General features: G+C 38.2%; 2 protein-coding genes across 4 annotated transcripts in view; both read left to right on the forward strand.

Moving 5' to 3' along the window:
• The first annotated feature begins 126 nt into the window (after positions 1-126).
• Positions 127-5,522, forward strand: LOC134883079 (uncharacterized). 2 transcript variants are annotated; one of them, XM_063911211.1, is made up of 12 exons: positions 127-469; positions 910-936; positions 1,118-1,408; positions 1,793-2,101; positions 2,469-2,528; positions 2,750-2,809; positions 3,037-3,108; positions 3,234-3,302; positions 3,762-3,907; positions 3,982-4,019; positions 4,104-4,164; positions 4,399-5,522. In XM_063911211.1, exons 1-12 carry the CDS (start codon positions 436-438, stop codon positions 4,411-4,413), a joined length of 1,182 nt encoding a protein of 393 aa, XP_063767281.1. In that variant the 5' UTR covers positions 127-435; the 3' UTR covers positions 4,414-5,522. The 2 variants fall into 2 exon arrangements, with proteins under 2 accessions (XP_063767281.1, XP_063767282.1); XM_063911212.1 differs by having other exon boundaries at positions 3,762-3,854.
• The window catches only part of LOC134883078 (uncharacterized), a 51,132-nt gene continuing 36,380 nt past the window's right edge, over positions 5,173-19,924 (forward strand). The window contains exons 1-4 of one of the 2 annotated variants that reach the window (XM_063911207.1): positions 5,173-5,282; positions 5,604-5,630; positions 10,269-10,550; positions 10,734-11,033. In XM_063911207.1, the coding sequence (XP_063767277.1) occupies positions 5,249-5,282; positions 5,604-5,630; positions 10,269-10,550; positions 10,734-11,033 (643 nt within the window). In that variant the 5' untranslated portion in view covers positions 5,173-5,248. Of the gene's footprint in view, positions 5,283-5,603; positions 5,631-10,268; positions 10,551-10,733; positions 11,034-19,002; positions 19,286-19,554; positions 19,684-19,772; positions 19,849-19,924 lie in introns of those variants that run through there. The other variant, XM_063911209.1, reaches the window with a different exon arrangement.

Below are 19,924 nucleotides of genomic sequence, written 5' to 3' on the forward strand. Positions count from 1 at the left end.
ACAAACATGATTACTTTGATACACTGTCAGTGAAGACTTTCATATACTTTATAAAGTGACACACACACACACACACAACACACAGACAAACACACACACACACAGAAAGACACACACACACACACACACACACACACACACACACACACACACACACACACACACACACACACACACACACACACACACACACACACACACACACACACACACAGTTTATCAACCAAACAACACGTACTCGTCTTTTTTAAGCATTGAGTCTCTGTGTGGTCAATCCGAAAAATAAAACCGTAAAGATAATTTAAACAGGATATGAAGTGTGTGTCTGTGGCCTGTATGATAATGTCATTCCCTTCTACAGCTACCTGTGGCTTTCGAGAACATTTTGTTAAATTACAGTGAGTTTGTCACACAGTCAAACACACAAACTTCATCATGGCTGGACGCATGCTGTTTGTCATCCTCGTGTGTAAGTTAAACCTCTTATTGATTTATTCATTATTAATGTAGGCTATTACAAACTTATGCAGGCTAGAAATGAGGTTGTTTGCTTTTGATAATCCACATGTCCATTGTTTAAAACTGTTCAGAGTGTGTATTATTAACATATTGCTCATTGAATTTCATACTCATGGAGTGTCCATGTGTTCAGAGACCTGGTGAAGGCTTAGTGAGCAAACAGGTCGTACAGTTAGAAAGCTTCTGAAATGGATTAATATTTACTCTTATTTTTATAAAGTGTAATATGTAATGTGTTGTTGTTGCCTACGTTTCCATGTGCTGATTGTGAGTCCATTGGGGAGGCAAAACACGTTCAACTGTTACGTTTTTTCTTCTTCGTTGAACTCATTAATTTGTTAACTTTACGTCTCTTGAACTTGCTAACTTTATAATTGTTTTTTTCGACAGATTTCTTTCAATTGTATGAAGCACAAGGTCAGTCTCTGATCGATTGTCTTTATTGTCCAGGTTTTTTTATTGTTGGATATTTACCTTATCTTACAAAATATTTGATTATAAAGTATATAGTTTTCTCCATTAAATCATTTGTCACCATTAATAATACTTTCATATCCCTTTTATTATTTATATCTGACTAATATCCTTATATTTCCAGCTCTTCTCCCACCATCACTGACAGTGAATCCACCGGTGATCACAGAGACAGACTCAGTCACTCTGCACTGTCAGACTCCACCATCTGTTTCTGTGCCTCAGTGTTATTTCTACACTTTAAGTGGACACATTGTCAGAGTTTTCTCTTGTCTGAAGACACTGACAGGAACTGAGCTGCTGGAGATGTCCCAACAGAGATCACCTGCTGAGGTTCAAGTGAAATGTTTTTACTCTGTAAAATATGGAGGGTCAAATTCTCTACATAGTGACACGTCCTCCATCACCATACACAGTGAGTGACTGATTTACTCATTATTTCAAATATTATCATATTATGTTAGTGGAAAATGCAGTATCACATTTTATGTTTAAAAGGAAATGAAAAAAGATTCAACATTTGAACAACTTTTATTTCCATTAAAATGCCACCTTTGGGGTGAAATGTTATATTTAGGATATTTACAGTGTCCCAATAATGAGGGATGATTTTCATTACAGTGTAGCGATCTGTTAAGATGAGATAAGATGGAACTTTATTTATCCCAGTGGGAAATTCAGGAATTTAAAGCATGTAAAAAATAATAAGGACATAATACAACATTTAAAAGTGTGGAGTGTGACAGTTTTACATAAGAATATTATGTTTAATAACTTTTCATTAATACTTTTTCTTTAGGTCAAAAACCACAGATGAGTCTTCAACATTTTCCTGGTGAACTCGTTCTCTTTATCTGCACTCTGCCTGGATCTGCTAATCATGATGCGAGATGTAACCTGTACTTTGGAGAAAAAAAACATCCAGTCCAAACAACCAGCGGGAAGAGAAGGGATTCAAAGAATCGGCTGTTCTGCCAGTTTACTTTCAGAGCCGATGACTTTCTAAGACATTTACATTTTGTGAAAAGACATGATGCCAGCTGTGATTATAGTTTGGGAAGTGAATCCGACTCTTTGTCTCCTCGTAGCGATGGATACAGCTTGACTGGTCAGTCGTAGTATTTCCTACTTTTTTTATTTTTGGAAAGCCGTTTGAAGTGTTTCAATATCAAATTATTTTCATCGGAATAAGAATCAAATTAATTGGACAAGGAAAATAAATGTTTACGCTAAAGAAGAAGACACATTTAAAATAAACAAGGCAGCTGCTGCCACACACACACACACACACACACACACACACACACACACGCACATACATTCCTATGTGGACCAAAGTGGTGGATCAGATGACATTTTTCACTCGTTTATCCTTTTGCAACAGCTCTGTGTTTAAGTCAAATAAGATAAATAATGTTTGTTTTTTTTCATACACAAGAAATTTGAAAGGCCCAAATTTGTTTCTTTTACTGCAGATATTGTGGGAAGAGAATCAAATATGCGCTCCACAATATCAGCTCCTACTATCCCCACAGGTAAGTTTAACTCTCCCTAAATAACAATCCAGAACATGTTTACATAAGGCTTTAATAAATGTGTTTGTGTTTTAATGCATTTATTCAGATGCCATATTTGACGGTTTGAAACTAAACATATGTTTCTTCTTATGCTCCCTCCTTATGCTCAAGTGATTGCATAAAGATATGTTTTCTGCACACGTGGCTGACAGATCCAAATCCATCTTCTTTTGTTTTAGATATTGAGGAAAAGGAGAAACGCTTGACACAGACTATGACGACATCTACTATGACCACAGGCAGGACATGCTATATCTTTTAATAGATATCCAGAATTCATCTCAATGTACTTATTATATTTGTTGTTTTGAATGTCTTATCAGGAAAGACTGTTATCAGTTCATCCACTACTATAACTACGACCAAACAAACATCAGGAAAAACAATTACAGATTTATTAAATGTGACTTTCATTTATTACAAATCATTTTTAAATGATTTTATATTTCTTTTATTCTTTAACTAGGTCTTACTGTTGGATCAGGAAACACTGGTAGTTTCATATCTACATCCATAACACCAGTGAAGCCAACACAAGGTAACACAAATACTCAGTTGAGTAATTATTCATTCTGGCAAAATATTTGTAAGTCCATCAAAAACAGCAACATGAAATTTCTCCAAATGTTTTTGTGTTTCTGACTTATTTATTTATTACAATAGGTCGAACGCCTCATAAGTCTAGCACTAAAGCTATTTTCCCACCTGTGACCCAAGTGAACCCATCATCAGGTGAGCAAAAATAATCTATTACTTATATTAACATTAAGAATAAAATGAAATTTACTAAAGTAGTTTTTTCTGCCCTATAGCAAATTGACATGTTACGCAGCAAATTAGCTAAAGCTATCCTTTTTGGTGTAATATGTAACATTAATTATATTAACGGTAAAAATGTTTACCTCCTAATCTACTGTGGGCTCATATTACATGTTTCTTCTGGGTTTGAGCAGTGAGTATTGCTCTGTAGTGTCACAGAAAAGCAACCTGTTTTGCTTCATTCTTTTCTGTAATTCAATAATGTATCATCTTCTCAACTGTACTCACTTGTTTAATTTATATTAGTTTACAAAGCAATACGCTCTCCTTCATGTTTTATATTTAGTTTGCCCTTTACTGATCACAGGTACACAGTCGTCTTGCTTTTGTGTTGGAATTGAAACTGTGACTTGTTTCTGACTTTCACAATAGAAACAAGGAAAAGGAAGTTGGTAATAGTTGTGGCTTCTCTTGGAGGTGTTATCTTATTCGGACTGGCATTTCTTTCGACCAGAAGAAGAACTGGTGAGAACTTGATTTGTGTGACCGCCAAAGCATGTGTCCTCCCTGCTCATTGTGTAAGTTAGTAAAGAATCCAGACGGAGGTTCAGGGTGATCAGGTTTTTATTAATTGTGCTTTTTTGTGTTATAGATGCCTGTGGATATAAGGGAAAGCTCAGCAGTGGAGAGGTAATTTAAACACTTCTGTATCCACTCAGTCAGTGATCATGCTGCTAACTCTCACTTTACCTTCCCTCTGTCTTTCTGATAAAGAACTTACAGAGTGGTTATGATGAGACGTACAGCATCGTCACTTATGAATGCAGCCACATTGGTGAGCTGCTTTTCTTTCTACCAGCTTTAATATTTGCTTGATCATGTTTCATACACATGTTTGGTTTCATCAGTATGTATAAACACAATGGGTGTACAGTGACATGAATAACTTACACTGTTTCTTTACATTATTTGATATTTTGGCAATTAGGCAGGACAGAAATTGTATGATCCGTGAAAAGAGTTCAATGTACCATTGTGTGTGTGTCATGTCTTTTTTCTTTCCTACTAGAATGACAAACGCTAACCACAGCGTCTCAAGAGGAACCATCTGCATCAGACCACAGAGATAATGTGTGCAGCATTTGAAAAACAGTTTGAAGTTATAGAATTGTGTTTCTCAGAGAAATTTGAGATGGGTCAAACACAAGTTGGATTTGTTCAGTTGAGTGTTGTAATATACTAATTAATATACTACATACATATTAATCCATGTTAGCCTTCTCCGAATCAATACATTAAACATTTAAGCTTTTATATCTTTAACATGTAAGAAAATGGATGAAGAGTCTCAAAGGGTTCAGGTTACAGGGGGAGAATAAGTTAATCAGTTGTTTGTTTTAGTTTTATTTCAACTGAGGCAGAAGAAGTAAAAAAGTTCATGGAAAAAGTGGGGGCCTTGACTTTACTTCAATACCAACTAGAACAAAAAACACAGCCTGTGCAGCATAACACTGAACATATGAAGTGAAATATGGATTGCAGAGTTGTATGTTCAGGACAAAAATGAATTAACTTCATGTTTGATTCAAGCAGAACATGAACAAGCTAAGTGTTTCTGTAAAGTTGTGAGCAGCGTGTGAACACATGATGAACAGACTCTTTCATTTTCTTCTGAAACTGTGAGCTGACGCTTTGGTAGACCTGATATAAATACATAACATGTTCTAAGTTTTTAATAAATTGTGTTAAATCAAGTAAATGCACAGTGTGGGCGTTTCTGTGGCCTCTCTGTTTCATGTGTGATGCTAGCTGTGGTTTTCCTGAGAGCAAGTTCTGTAAATTGACACTGAAGTACATCAAAGCTCACATACTCAGAGACACAAGCTTCTTCTATCTGAGAAGTCTTATTCAGCTTCATCATGGCTGGACGTCTGCTGTTTGTCATCCTCATCTGTAAGTTATACCTTCAGGAGAGTTCTTCATTATTAATATAGACTTTTACAAACTACTGTAGGTTCAAACCTGCAGACATTTTGTCTACAATCATGTGGCATATTTTACCTCCTGTTCTTTTTATGGTTGTTCATTTCATACCTGTGTTTCATTTCAGTTTTTATCTGGAAACGTATTGTTAAACTGTGGTGCAGACCTTTAAATGAGTTCCTGAAAAAATAAAGTCTATTTTGGTCTTTATCTTCATATTTTCAAGAAGGCATTAATACATTATTATCATTATGTTGATTTAACCTTTTTAAACATTGTCTTTTCTGGCAGATTCCTTTCACAAAATTCAGACACAAGGTCAGTGTCTGATAAATCATCTTTCATGTCCACTCTTGCTGTTTTCACTGTTTGGGAAGTTTATTAAAGTCTGTTCATATATTGACAATTTTTACAAATGGTTTGGTTTACAGTTTATCTTCACTTTACATTAAATCACAATTTCTCATTAAGATGATAACTGTATTAATATTAGGGATGCACCGGATCCAGGATCCGGGGTCCGGTTTTGCCGGATAGTGGCGTTTTTGACGAGGTCCGGTTACTGCCGGACCCGGTGCCCCAACCGGACCGGATCCTACAGCACGTACGCACAACGTGATTACGTCGTTAAATGTTTAAAGAAGATAACCTCCATTGTGCTAGCAGTCGTCGGCGGAAATGGATGCATTGAGCCGAAAAAGTGCTGTATGGCAGTACTTTGAACTGAAAGAGGGAGATTCAAGTCGCGCGATATGCAAGCTTTGCAGTACAAATTTGGCTCGTGGAGGTAAAGACACTAGACTACTCAACATCTCCGCTGTTTAAACATCTCCGTGCAAAGCATCCAACGGAGTATGAGTTGTGCAAGGCCGAGTCTAACGTCAGTGAGGCTACAGGTACCACAGCAGCACAGTCACAGAGTGGTACTCAGACCACTATTACCAACTTCACTAGCCCTGTACCAAACAAACCGTGGGCTTCAGACAACCCAAAAGCCAATGCCATACATGCCGCAATCGGTAAAATGATAGCTGTTGATTTGCAACCATATAGCATTGTGGAAGACACTGGGTTCACCGAGCTAGTGCAATTGCTTGAACCTCGTTACAAACTCCCCTCACGGCGTTTCTTTGCTGATAAAATAATTCCTGAAATGTATGAAACGGTAGCTTCCCGTATACGAGCGCATGTCAAGGAAGCGCAGGCCTTTTCATTTACATGTGACACATGGACTTGCGAATACACCACTCAGTCATATTTTAGCGTAACATCACATTGGATTGATGATCATTTCAACCGCGTGACTGCTATCCTACAATGCGAGGCATTCGATGGAAGACACACAGCTATTAACATCGCAAACGCACTGCAAGGCATTATGAAAGCGTGGGACATACCCAGGGGCGGATCTAGCCATTTTGGGGCCCTAGGCAAAATATAGACATGGGGCCCTCATTCTTGAAATGGCTGCTAAATTTTTCCAATCGTTTGTGCCATCGGAGCTGAACCGCTGCTTGTTGCAATTGCCAAACAGCCGACAACAGAAGCAAACAGCGCGGTCTTTCATCATGCTGTACACGAGCCAGGACCTCTGGATTTTTTCACCATTCTTCATGTTCATGTTGTAGTAAGTGTTTGTGAATCGTCTGCCCTGAGTGTTCTGGGGGAAATCTCCTCGTATCTGCACTGGTCCTTTCTGTACTATTGAACAACGCTCTCTGTCTGTTAACTTTTTTGGCCAATGTGCAGGGTCGTCGCCTATTATTAAATTATCTCCACTGCTGGTGGTAAATGGCCTAGCACTACTCACCACTAAATCACCTTCGTCTTCATCATCCAGAGTCACCTGTTCCTCTGCTTCGGCTTCTATAGCCACCTCTTCTCCTTCGGCACCCATAGCCACCTCTCCTTCCACTTCAACATGTTCCTCATCAATACCTGCTGAGCATGTAGAACTAGCAAGTTCAGGAGCTACTACAGCGGATGCTGTAGCAGCAGGAGATGTAAAAAAGCCAAAGGACGTTAATTTTGGCAGTGTATCTGCAATTCTTTTGCTCTCTTTTGCTCTCTTTCTTTTAGAATAACCACTTTCGTAGCTCCGCTTCATTTTTACCGAGTCGCATACAGTTTACTTCCCGCTGCTTTGGTTTGAAGGCACGTCATTATTGCTACGTCATCATATTATGGACTAGTCAATGCACAGTAATGGAGGGGGGTATGTGTGCTTGGACAATTATTATTTAGACATTAATTCGGTATTATGCTGATATTTCTTGTTTTTTTATTAGAAATGTGTTTTGTTTTTTTACTTCACTTAAGTAACAAATTAACATTCGTTTTTTGTGTCTTTACTGTGACTGGGATGGTCAGATTTGGGGGCCCCTATTTGGTTGAGGCCCTAGGCAATTGCCGAGGTTTGCCTAATGGAAGAACCGCCACTGGACATACCTGTCAACAAATGTCACCTGGTCCTGAGGGACAACGCTGCGAATATGCGCAAAGCCATGTCCGAAGCTGGCATTCCCAGTGCTGGCTGCTTCGCACACACGCTCCAGCTGTGCATACACGAAAGCCTTCTATCCCAAAAAAGTATCTCTGACATGCTCGCACTGGGCAGGAAAACAGTAGGCCACTTTAAACACTCTTCAAGCGCGAAATCAAGGCTGTCAGCTCTTCAGCAGGAGTTGGGGCTACCACATCACCTATTAATCCAGGACGTAGTGACACGGTGGAATTCTACCTATCTGATGTGCAATCGCTTGGTGGAACAGAAGCGTGCCATAAACCTCTATGTGTCAGAGACGGAGAGCATGCAACATATTCATGCTCAGAGGTGGACTCTGATGGAAGATGTGCTCAGTGTGCTCAGGCCTTTCGAGGAGTTGACAAGGGAAATAAGTGCAGAAAATGCATGCATATCAACAGTCCTGCCAGCTGTGATGATGCTGAAGCGCTTCATTCACAATGAAACCGACAGCAGTGGAATTAAACAGATGAAAGAGCGCATGCTGACGTCCCTGCGAGACAGATTTGAGGGACTTGAGGGCAACGCTGCGTTCATTGTGGCAACAAGTCTTGATCCGAGATATAAAACCAAATTTTGGATGAATGACACACTCCAGTGCCGATCAAAGTTACTTGTGCAGGAGGCTGTCTCCCGCATATCCGAATCAGATCAAGACTCGCGTGCGAGGCTAGCGCCATCTGACCAGGCTGAGACAGAGGGGGCGACAGGCCGAGCGAAACGACACTGTTCAGGTATCTGGAGCAACTGGGACGATCTGTTCCGCAGCAACACCGAGTGTGAGACAGCCACACTGAGCGCCGAAACAGAGGTCAGCGTTTTTTACAGCGAGCCACTGATTCCTCTAACCGAAGACCCGCTTCAGTGGTGGAGAGGCAATCAGCAGCGCTTTCCACTGCTGTCAAAAACGGACAAAGTTTATCTCTGCCCACCACCAACCTCTGTACCCAGTGAACGACTTTTCAGCACCGCTGGAGACATCCGTTCTCACACGCGCAACCGGCTGTCGCCGATAAATGCAGAGCGTCTTGTTTTTCTGAAAGGAAACGCTCATTTTCTGTGAAAGCTAGCTATAGAAGTTGTTCATAATATAGAGTAGGTTCGAGTTTTTTGTGCCACACTTTGTTTAATGTTCTAATTAAGCCTACAATTATGTGCTTGAAAAGTGAAATAGCCTGTTCCATGAGCATTCATGATTATCAAGATTCCCAGTGTTTTTTTTTCTGAGAAATCAGTCTGCAGTTAATAGGCTACTATTAGCCTACATCTTTTTTCATTACATTTACCAGGCCTATTAACATTTTGTATCCAAGAGTTATACATGTGCTACATTTGCTATATTTTAGTTTGTAAAAGCAGTAGGCCTATGTTGGATTCTTTTTACTCTTTTCTTTTACTTTTCAAAGAGCACTTTATGGCTTGCTGTTTATGACAGGCCTCATTCTCTTTAGTAATAAATAATCTAATTTTTTGCTCTCTTTCTTTGTTCTTTGGATTGAACAGAAGTTGAACAATAAGCCTGTACACAAATGACGTTAAGCTGCACATTTCAGCGGTGTGTTCCAAGTAACTATTGAAATAAAATAGATAATGTTAGAAGTTATTGCGTATGTTTCATCTGTTAAGGAAAGGAAATGAAGTAATGAACTGTAAAGTGGTTTTCACTGCATTATAATGTACTAGCTGATGATCCGAGTAGGATCCGGTTCCGGTTCCGGTTCCGGCAGTATCTTAAGCAGTGGATCCGGTATCCGGCAGGATCTTAAAAATCAGGATCCGGTGCATCCCTAATTAATATTATTATTCAGTATTTCATATAATATATGTCTACCTCTAAATATTGATGCCTTGGACAATGAGACACTATTTACCAATAACCATTTCCCCATAATACAAATAAAACAATTAGTATCTATCATGAACATTTATCATTTAAGTGTCATTCAGTTATCTTGATTTTGCCTTGGCCCACTTCTACTCCCAGGCTTCTTCACATCTTCAATACACAGACTGGCGACCTTCTGTTCTCTAGCATTCGAAACACACAGAAAAGTGCCACTGTGACCATTGTCAGGCAAATTATCATACGGATGCTACCGATTATAGCATGTCAATACTTAACCCCCGTCTGGTCACCATTTCAATACTCTGTAATGTAGAACCTTACTGGATGTTCCCCTTCCCATCTTTTGTTTTCTTCTCTTTGAGAGTCTTGTCATTTGTTTGAGACGATATCCATTAACCATTACAACCATTATAACAAGTAACATCTTTATCAGCACAAACAACAGTGGCTCTTAACATAGTGCCTCAGGCCTTGAGAGAAGAGTTATACGTTATGATTACTCTGCCATCTTAAATTTAGAAATCATAAATGATATAAATAAATTCAATTTCAGCTTTTTATATCTGACAAATATTTATATTTCCAGCTCTTCTTCCACCAACACTGACAGTGAATCCACCGGTGATCACAGAGACAGACTCAGTCACTCTGCACTGTCAGACTCCACCGTCTGTTTCTTTGACTCAGTGTTATTTCCACACTTTAAGCAGACACATTGTCAGAGTTTTCTCTTGTCTGAAGACACTGACAGGAACTGAGCTGCTGCAGATGTCACAGCAGAGGTCACCTGCTGAGGTTCAAATGAAATGTTATTATGGTGACATGACTATATCTCCTGAAAGTGATGTATCCTCCATCATCATTCAAAGTGAGTCAACACTGTTAATATTTAATACAATTTCAGTAGCATATCTGTCTAAAGTAGAAACACACCACTTTTTTATGTTTTCAATAGCAATGCTCTGCCATTATATACAAAATTATCATCAGCAATGGTTTCAAACAAATTATGTATTCAACTATTTAACAGAATATATCCTTATGTTTCCAGATCTTCTTCCGCCGAAACTGACAGTGACTCCACCGGTGATCACAGAGACAGACTCAGTCACTCTGCACTGTCAGACTCCACCATCTGTTTCTGTGACTCAGTGTTATTTCTACACCGTGAAAGAAGAATCTGTCAGAGTCTCTGTCTCTTGTCTGAAGACACTGACAGGAACTGAGCTGCTGCTGATGTCAAAGCAGAGTTCACCTGCTGAGGTTCAAGTGAAATGTTATTACTCTGTAAAATATGGAGGGTCAAATTCTCCATCTCCACACAGTGACACGTCCTCCATCACCATACACAGTGAGTGACTGCTTTACTCCAATACTAACATTAACAAGTGTTGTTATTGCACAAGAAATAGTTGTTTCGTTTTTGTAACAATACACATTGAATAGAGAAGTTTGATATAATGTACACATACATATAAAGATAATAGTAACACATGACAGAGACTATGCTTACATTGATTATAACCTCAGATAGGACAGGCAAATATTTAAAATATATATCATATCACATAACAAAAGCACTTACCATATTTGTTATTTAGAAATAAATAATATATGTTTTATTCAGCAGGTCTGTCTGTTAGCAGTGTTTCCCCTCCTGTGATTCCTCTTACATCCGATAAAACAATTTTAGATAATAATCTTAAAATAAGTAAATAAAAAATCCTGTGTATTCTGAATACTTTTAACAATACTTTGTTATGTATCTGTAGCTATAGATAATTTTCTTAGAATCTTTTAGAATTTAGAATTTCAATTTGTGTTTCATATCCCTGTGTGCACCTGTACTGTTTTTCCTCTTCTCTGTTGCTGCATAAACACTTGAATTTCCCCACAGCGATTAATAAAGGTACATATTATGTGATATCTTATCTTATATTCTCTTATCTTATTATGCGATATTCTCAATAATCTCAACACTGAATATATTTATAAAGAGTAATTATCCCGAATCTCAGTTTAAGCACATAGTGATGGTTGCTCATTGATTACTCAAATACTCTGTGAAGGATGTTCAGTTGCTGTATGTGTAATTAACCTTTCCACTGTGAAGATGTTAGCCCATATTGTTCAAGTAAAATAAAGCCATTATCCACTTATAATACAGCTATAATTAACTGTTGTTTCACCAGGTCGGACTGTTAGCACCCCAAGTATCACTGGTAGTTCCTCCTTTTCCCCCCTCACACAAGTGAAACCAACATCAGGTGACATAATTATTCCATGTTTCATACTAACTCTAAAATAAATAAAGACATTAATCAGCAAATTGAAACTGATATGCTGCTTTATATTTGTACCCCTGAACAAAGACAGTATATTCTGTGGTTTTAATGTTTGTATGTTTTTGTGCCTCTGAAGACACACTAACTAGTATGACTCATGTGAATCCAGGTCCTGATCATGATGAAACAGGTAAACTAAAGATTCCTATTGTTGCATAAAAATGCTAACATGAATTGCAGTGGATGTTTTAGACATGTTTTGTCTGTTAATAGGTTCAAGTGTTCATACGCCTGGTATTAAGATAGCTCTACCACTGCAACCCCTCAGAAAACAGCATCAGGTGAGTACATGTATTTGTTCACCACTTAAACTCCACCATTAAATGTTTAAAACCTTATTTACTCAGAAATGCATACTTCTATTCACAGGACTTGCCTTCTTGATATTGTTAATGCTATGAAAAGCACAACTGACAATTGCTCTCGTTTCAAAGCAGAAATATGGAAGTTTGTAGCAGTTGTGGCTGGATGTGGAACACTTGTGGGTGTCATCTTGCTGGTTTCTGCAATTCTCTGTAACAAGAGAAGTGCTGGTGAGAACTTTGTTGATGTGTTTGATTCTATCTTAAGTAGATAGAAATGTTTTTTGTATACATGTCTTCAAAGCAAAAGTTCCCTTTAACAGATTGTCTCCGATTACAAAACATATGAAAGCTCAGAATTGCATTTCCAAAAGCACTGCAAGAAAAATGTAAGAATAAGTCAGTATGAGAAAACTACTAAAAAGCTATAAGCTAAAAAACAAACCTATTTAAGTTACAGACAGAAGTTTAATGATTGGACATTCATAGCAAATACTTATACAAGAGGTGTCAGGTTGAAGTGCTGATTGCCCCACAGCTGGTGAAGGAGTCATGGTGGTGAAGCATGAAGGAAACAGAAGATTCCAACAACACAGCTCCAGTTCTGAACACATTCTGGTTAAAATTGTCTACACAGTTACACATTTGAGCTCGGTCCTTAAAAGCTGTTAGTAATTTGTATTTAAGCATTTCCCATTTGAATGCAGCTTCAAGTTGACCAGAGATACTAAAATCACTATAGAGTGTTAGTATGTGTTACGTCCCAGCTCGTTGGGAAAAAGGGAAAGCAACATAAAACCTAAATGGTAAAAATTAAGTTGTTTATTGAAACTCACATTGAAATGACAAACAAGCAGCCTTTAAAAAACAAAGGGCCAAAAGAGTGGATTTTTTTCTCATCAGGTTGCACAGAACAACAATGCAAGACATGCATCTCAAAGTAGCACTGAAACACACTTGGTGAAACCACACCCGCACTGAGAAAAAAATAATCTCATTTGCTGAAATCGGACACTCTTTTTCACATGTGGCATGTGGTGTGAGAACATTTTACATTTATCTTTTCAAGACCATGTCTCCAACCTATATCACCTATGTAACAGGTCACAGGGCAGGAGCACCACATGTGCATGGTCTTTACAACTATTTGATTTCCACGTCAAGACATAGTATCTTACACAGGCCGGTTCAAGCCTGCACAGCCATTGAACTACTTAAAGTCTGTCCTTCCTATCTTCACCACCAGGCCCAAGAGTGGCTCATGCCTGCCTTCCTCTAGTTCCCCTGGAGGTGCTGCTCTCAGGGTTGAAATATGAGCCATTCACTCTACTTGAAACAGTTAAACTGAAATGAGTTTCTATCTAGTCCTAATTTTTGATGGCGTTTTTGTCAACTAAAACTTAAAGTTACGGCTAAATTGAATATATAATTGGGTAACAACTTTATATTAAGGTACACAAATTCACCAACAACTAGTTGTTAAGATGCATATTAGCAGTGCATTGATTCTTTATCAGTCAATATAAAACAATCATTAATGCCTTACTCTACATGACAATATTCTACAAGTAATAGGCCATTAGTTGAGAGTTTTTCCTCAATAACCCTCTAATTATTGCTTATTTATTGCAAGTAAGGAAGTTGTTGTACATGAGTTTTGGTCTTCTTATGCTCTGCTCAATATGGGCCTAATAAGGCAGTACTACCACAAGAATAGTCATTCTCCCATAATAACACCAAACAAATATGGTCTATTCGACATGAAACTACACATGTTAATTGTGTCAAAATAACTCAAAATGTGGTTTTTCTAACTTAGAATATGTTCCTTCTTTGAAAGTGGTTTGCATGACCTTAGGAACAAATATAAAGTCTGAAGCCTGTGAAAGGTAATTGCAGATATTGCAGATAGCAAGTTGATAATTACACTCTAAGTCAAAAGCTTTGACACTATTATTTATCTAGAGAGCTCTGTCTGCTAGACACACTGACAGAAAACGATTACGCGGTGAAAAGTAGGTCTTTGTACATGTAACCCATGTGACAAAAAGAGGGTTACAATAGGTATTAATATTGTGGGGACTATTGCTACTCAATATCACCCTGGGATTAACTAAACTGGGTTTGCTAATTGGACGCCTGTACATCTATTCATGACGAGGTTTTTAGGTTTCAATATAATTTATTTTCAAAGAACAACAGCGTGTGCACAGACACGGTCAAAAAACTATTGCTCTCCAGTCACAATCAATCTCTCCTGTGCCAGGGAGATCATTTATGTATGTTGTTGCCCCATTGCGCCATCTAGTGTTCAAACAATGAAAACATATAACCATTCTAATGGGTGCATACAGACTAATAATGGTTCTGTATATTTCATATTTGCACATTTATATTTTTGTAAAATTTGTATTTAACATTTTGTTGACACTTTTCAAATGTATGGCATGATTCTACAATTTTAATCTTGTCAAAAACACAATAATCTGTCATGATCCTTGTTTTGTGTCTGTTTCCTGTTTTATTTTGAAAGGTTTTACCCTCTTGTGTCATGTTAAGTTTTACTCCCTGTCTGAGTTTCCCTCCTTTCCCTGATTGTGTCATTGTGTTCACCTGTTGCCCCTGTGTTTCTCCTCCCCTCTCCAGCTGTGTGTGGTCTTCTGATTAGCCTTGTGTGTTTAGTCTTGGTTCCCCTTTTGTCTCTTGTTCAGTCGTTGTCGTTTGCTACCTGCTGTTAAACATGTTACCTGCCTGTTCCTGCCCGTCCGTCTATCTGCTCTTGTTCCCGGTGTCCCTGTGTCCCCTGGTTAGTGTTGGTGTGGTTATTTTTTGGTTGAAAGTACAGCTTTAATTTAAATAAAGCTCGCCTTTGTTTGGACCCATACCTGCCTCCCTTTTGTTTTACTGCACTTGGGTCCTGTTTCCCCAACCCCCTGACAATAATCACTTTTCACCTATTGTGTAAGTTCATACAAGCAGGTCACACAGTATGATCACACACACATAAACATGAAGTAAAATCTGTATTTTATGAAAAAGTTCAGGCTGCATATGTGTTCTCAGCCTTGGAAAACTTGACAAGTTTTGGGATGTGTTTGAACATCTCTTTAGTGGTTCATAAATAAAAGACATATTTCAATGTGTGCCTACTTTGTTCATGTACTGTTGAGGTTCATTTCAACAGTTGTGTGCTATAATGTATTTACAAAGTGTGAAGTGGAGTCAACTTTAGAATAGGGAACCTGTGCAGGTCAATTACAGTCAAACTATTAGCTTATTGGTTGTAAACAAGACTTCACTTTAAAATAGGGAACATATTCTTAGTAAGAAATACCTCATTTTGAGTTATTTTGACACAATTGACAAGTGTAGTTTCATGTCTTGTTACATAAGAATAGACCGTATTGAATGACTATTCTGTGGTAGTACTGCCTTATTACTCACAAGGCACTGTGGTTGCAGGGGTTGACAAGTACTTGCGTTCAATGGGTGCCAGCCTGGCATGTGCTCCCTTTCTCTTTGACCACCATTGTAGTGGACACCCCTCTATGTCCATTTTTGGCACTGCTTTGTAGCTATCCAGACAATGCTCTATGGACTCCTCCTCGTCATCTGTATCTGAATCAGAAGAACACAGCAACATGGTCATCCTCCTCCTCTACTTTGGAGATGGTTCCTCTGTTGTCTCAGCAGGTGGTTGTTGTGCACGTGTCTCTCTCATCATCAGGTCACGTACTGAAGCCCACACCTCACTCCTTTCAACTTTTGGAAGGCACTTAAGGTCTTTAAACCTAGGGTCAATGGCAGTAGTGATCTTCAGCCATTTGAGGTTGGTGCTATCCTTCAGTTGAGCTAGGTCTGTGGTAAAGGCCTTCTTGAACATCAAAAGATAAACTGGATCATCGTCTGAGGGCTCCACAACTCTGAACAAGTAGCTTAAGGCTGGCAAGACTACTGAACAGGAGACATACTGCTCCCGCCCCAGCAGTTCATTCACATATCTGCAATGGAAACACAAGGTGTTAAACATTTCAATACATCTTTATTAACAATACAGAGAACCAGTGCACACACACGCACACGCACACGCACACACACACACACACACACACACACACACACACACACACACACACACACACACACACACACACACACACACACACACACACACACACACACACACACACACACACACAGCTGAAAGAGAGAGGGAGAGAGAGAAAATAAAATACACACACGAGATGGAGAAGGCAAGAGAGAGAGAGAGAGAGAGCACACACACGTGACAGAGAGAGAGGGGGAGACAGAAAACGGTACACATATACTGTACACAGGAGATAGGGAGAAAGAAAGAGAGGGAGGAGAAACAAGAAATAAATAACTTACCTGCAAGGTTCAAGTAGTGAGCTGCTTTTCTTTTCTCCAGCTTTAATATTTGATATTATAATATATATATAATATTTTCATCAGTATGTATAAACACAATGGGTGTACAGTAACATGAATAACTTACACTGTTTCTTTACATTATTTGATATTTTGCCAATTAGGCGGGACAGAAATTGTATGATACGTGAAAAGAGTTCAATGTACCATTGTGTGTGTGTCATGTCTTTTTACTTTCCTACTAGAATGAAAAGTGTTAACCACAGCGTCTCAAGAGGAACCATCTGCATCAGACCACAGAGATAACGTGTGCAGCTTTTGAAAAACATGTTGAAGTTATAGAATTGTGTTTCTCAGAGAAATTTCAGATGGGTCAAACACAAGTTGGATTTGTGCAGTTAAGTGTTGTTATATACTAATTAATATACTACATACATATTAATCCATGTTAGCCTTCTCCTAATCAATACATTAAACATTTTAGCTTTTATATCTTTAACATGTTAGAAAATGGATGAAGAGTCTCAAAGGGTTCAGGTTACAGGGGGAGAATAAGTTAATCAGTTGTTTGTTTTAGTTTTATTTCAACTGAGGCAGAAGAAGTAAAAACCTCCATGGAAAAAGTGGGGGCCTTGACTTTACTTCAATACCAACTAGAACAAAAAACACAGCCTGTGCAGCATAACACTGGACATATGAAGTGAAATATGGATTGCAGAGTTTTATGTTCAGGACAAAAATGAAATAACTTCATGTTTGATTCAAGCAGAACATGAACAAGCTAAGTGTTTCTGTAAAGTTGTGAGCAGCGTGTGAACACATGATGAACAGACTCTTTCATTTTCTTCTGAACCTGTGAGCTGATGCTTTGGTAGACCTGATATAAATACATAACATGTTCTAAGTTTTTAATAAATTGTGTTAAATCAAGTAGATGCACAGTGTGGAATTTTCTGTGGCCTCTCTGTTTCATGTGTGATGCTAGCTGTGGTTTTCCTGAGAGCAGGTTTTGCAAATTGACACTGAAGTACATCAAAGCTCACATACTCAGAGACACAAGCTTCTTCTATCTGAGAAGTCTTATTCAGCTTCATCATGGCTGGACGTCTGCTGTCTGTCATCCTCATCTGTAAGTTATACCTTCAGGAGAGTTCTTCATTATTAATATAGACTTTAACAAACTACTGTAGGTTCAAACCTGCAGACATTTTGTCAACAATCATGTGGCATATTTTACCTCCTCTTCTTTTTATGGTTGTTCATTTCATACCTGTGTTTCAATTAAGTTTTTATCTGGAAACGTATTGTTAAACTGTGGTGCAGACCTTTAAATGAGTTCCTGAAAAAAGAAAGTCTATTTTGGTCTTTATCTTCATATTTTCAATAAGGCATTAATACATTATTATCATTATGTTGATTTAACCTTTTTAAACATTGTATTTTCTGGCAGATTCCTTTCACAAAATTCAAACACAAGGTCAGTCTCTGATAAATCTTCTTTCATGTCCACTTTTGCTGTTTTCACTGTTTGGGAAGTTTATTAAAGTCTGTTCATATATTGACAATTTTTACAAATGGTTTAGTTTACAGTTTATCTTCACTTTACATTAAATCACAATTTCTCATTAAGATGATAACTGTATTAATATTATTATTCAGTATTTCACATAATATATGTCTACCTCTAAATATTGATCCCTTGGACAATGAGACACTATTTACCAATAACCATTTCCCCATGATACAAATTACTATCTATCATGAACATTTATCATTTAAGTGTCATTCAGTTATCTTGATTTTGCCTTGGCCCACTTCTACTCCCAGGCTTCTTCACATCTTCAATACACAGACTGGCTACCTTCTGTTCTCTAGCATTTGACACAAAGAAGAGTGACACTGTGACCATTGTCAGGCAAATTATCATACGGATGCTACCAGTTATAACAAGTCAATACTTAACCTCCGTCTGGTCACCATTTCAATACTCTGTAATGTAGAACCTTACTGGATGTTCCCCTTCCCATCTTCTGTTTTCTTCCCTTTGAGAGTCTTGTCATTTGATTGAGACGATATCCATTAACCATTAAACATAACAAGTAACATCTTTATCAGCACAAACAACAGTGGCTCTTAACATAGTGGCTCAGGCCTTGAGAGAAGAGTTATACGTTATGATTACTCTGCCATCTTAAATTTAGAAATCATAAATGATTTAAATAAATTCAGTTTTCAGCTTTTTATATCTGAAATATATTTATATTTCCAGCTCTTCTTGCCACCAACACTGACAGTGAATCCACCCGTGATCACAGAGACAGACTCAGTCACTCTGCACTGTCAGACTCCACCATCTGTTTCTGTGTCTCAGTGTTATTTCTACACTTTAAGTGGACACACTGTCAGAGTTTTCTCTTGTCTGAAGACACTGACAGGAACTGAGCTGCTGGAGATGTCCCAACACAGATCACCTGCTGAGGTTCAAGTGAAATGTTATTACACTGTAACATTTGAAGGGTCAAATTCTCCATCTCCTCACAGTGACACGTCCTCCATCACCATACAAGGTGAGTGAAATGAATTTGACTCATATTTTGCCAACATGAATTGTTAACCACTTAAGGGCCTCTAATAAAAGAGTTCTAGTCAGGAGGTGCAGTTTGGTTCCATTTATTTTCTCCAACTCATGATTTCTGCAGTGTGGCAAACAAAACAAAGGAATACATATTGGTTATCAAATAATACACAAAATAAACAAGTGGCAAATAAAGTAAATAAACACAGAGTGCAGTATTCATTCAAACAATCAAGATTAAAGTCAAACTTACAATCGCAGGGACGCATGAAGGAGCAGGACTGGAGAGGCTTCCCTGCCAGTCTGTCTGCTCTTAAGTAGGAGTATTCAGTCTTCACCTGAGTGTGTCCTGATCACACCTGCTGTCACTTTCCAAAACAGGAGCATTTGGTAACTATTTATTAGCCCTCTAGGGGGCATTGTTTGGGACAGCACAGGGAATTCACAACAGTGGGTGATTGCTTTACTCCCATCCACAGCTATAAATATATTTATTTTTAGAGAAGATGACATATAAATCTTCTGAGAGTGATGTATCCTCCATCATCATTCAAAGTGAGTCAACACTGTTAAATTTCACTATGAGCACGACACTTGTTTAGGTTTTCAATAGGTATTCGCTGCCATTATA

The sequence above is a fragment of the Eleginops maclovinus genome, chromosome 20 (genome assembly GCF_036324505.1).
Source record: "Eleginops maclovinus isolate JMC-PN-2008 ecotype Puerto Natales chromosome 20, JC_Emac_rtc_rv5, whole genome shotgun sequence".
Taxonomy (NCBI): domain Eukaryota; kingdom Metazoa; phylum Chordata; class Actinopteri; order Perciformes; family Eleginopidae; genus Eleginops; species Eleginops maclovinus.

Bases quoted from the DNA above. Each gene is read 5' to 3' on its own strand.
- LOC134883079 (XM_063911211.1), top strand. From the start codon at position 436: ATGGCTGGACGCATGCTGTTTGTCATCCTCGTGT. The intron at 470-909 runs GTAAGTTAAACC...TTTTTTCGACAG, and splicing joins GCTGTTTGTCATCCTCGTGT to ATTTCTTTCAATTGTATGAA. The intron at 3,109-3,233 runs GTAACACAAATA...TTATTACAATAG, and splicing joins ACCAGTGAAGCCAACACAAG to GTCGAACGCCTCATAAGTCT.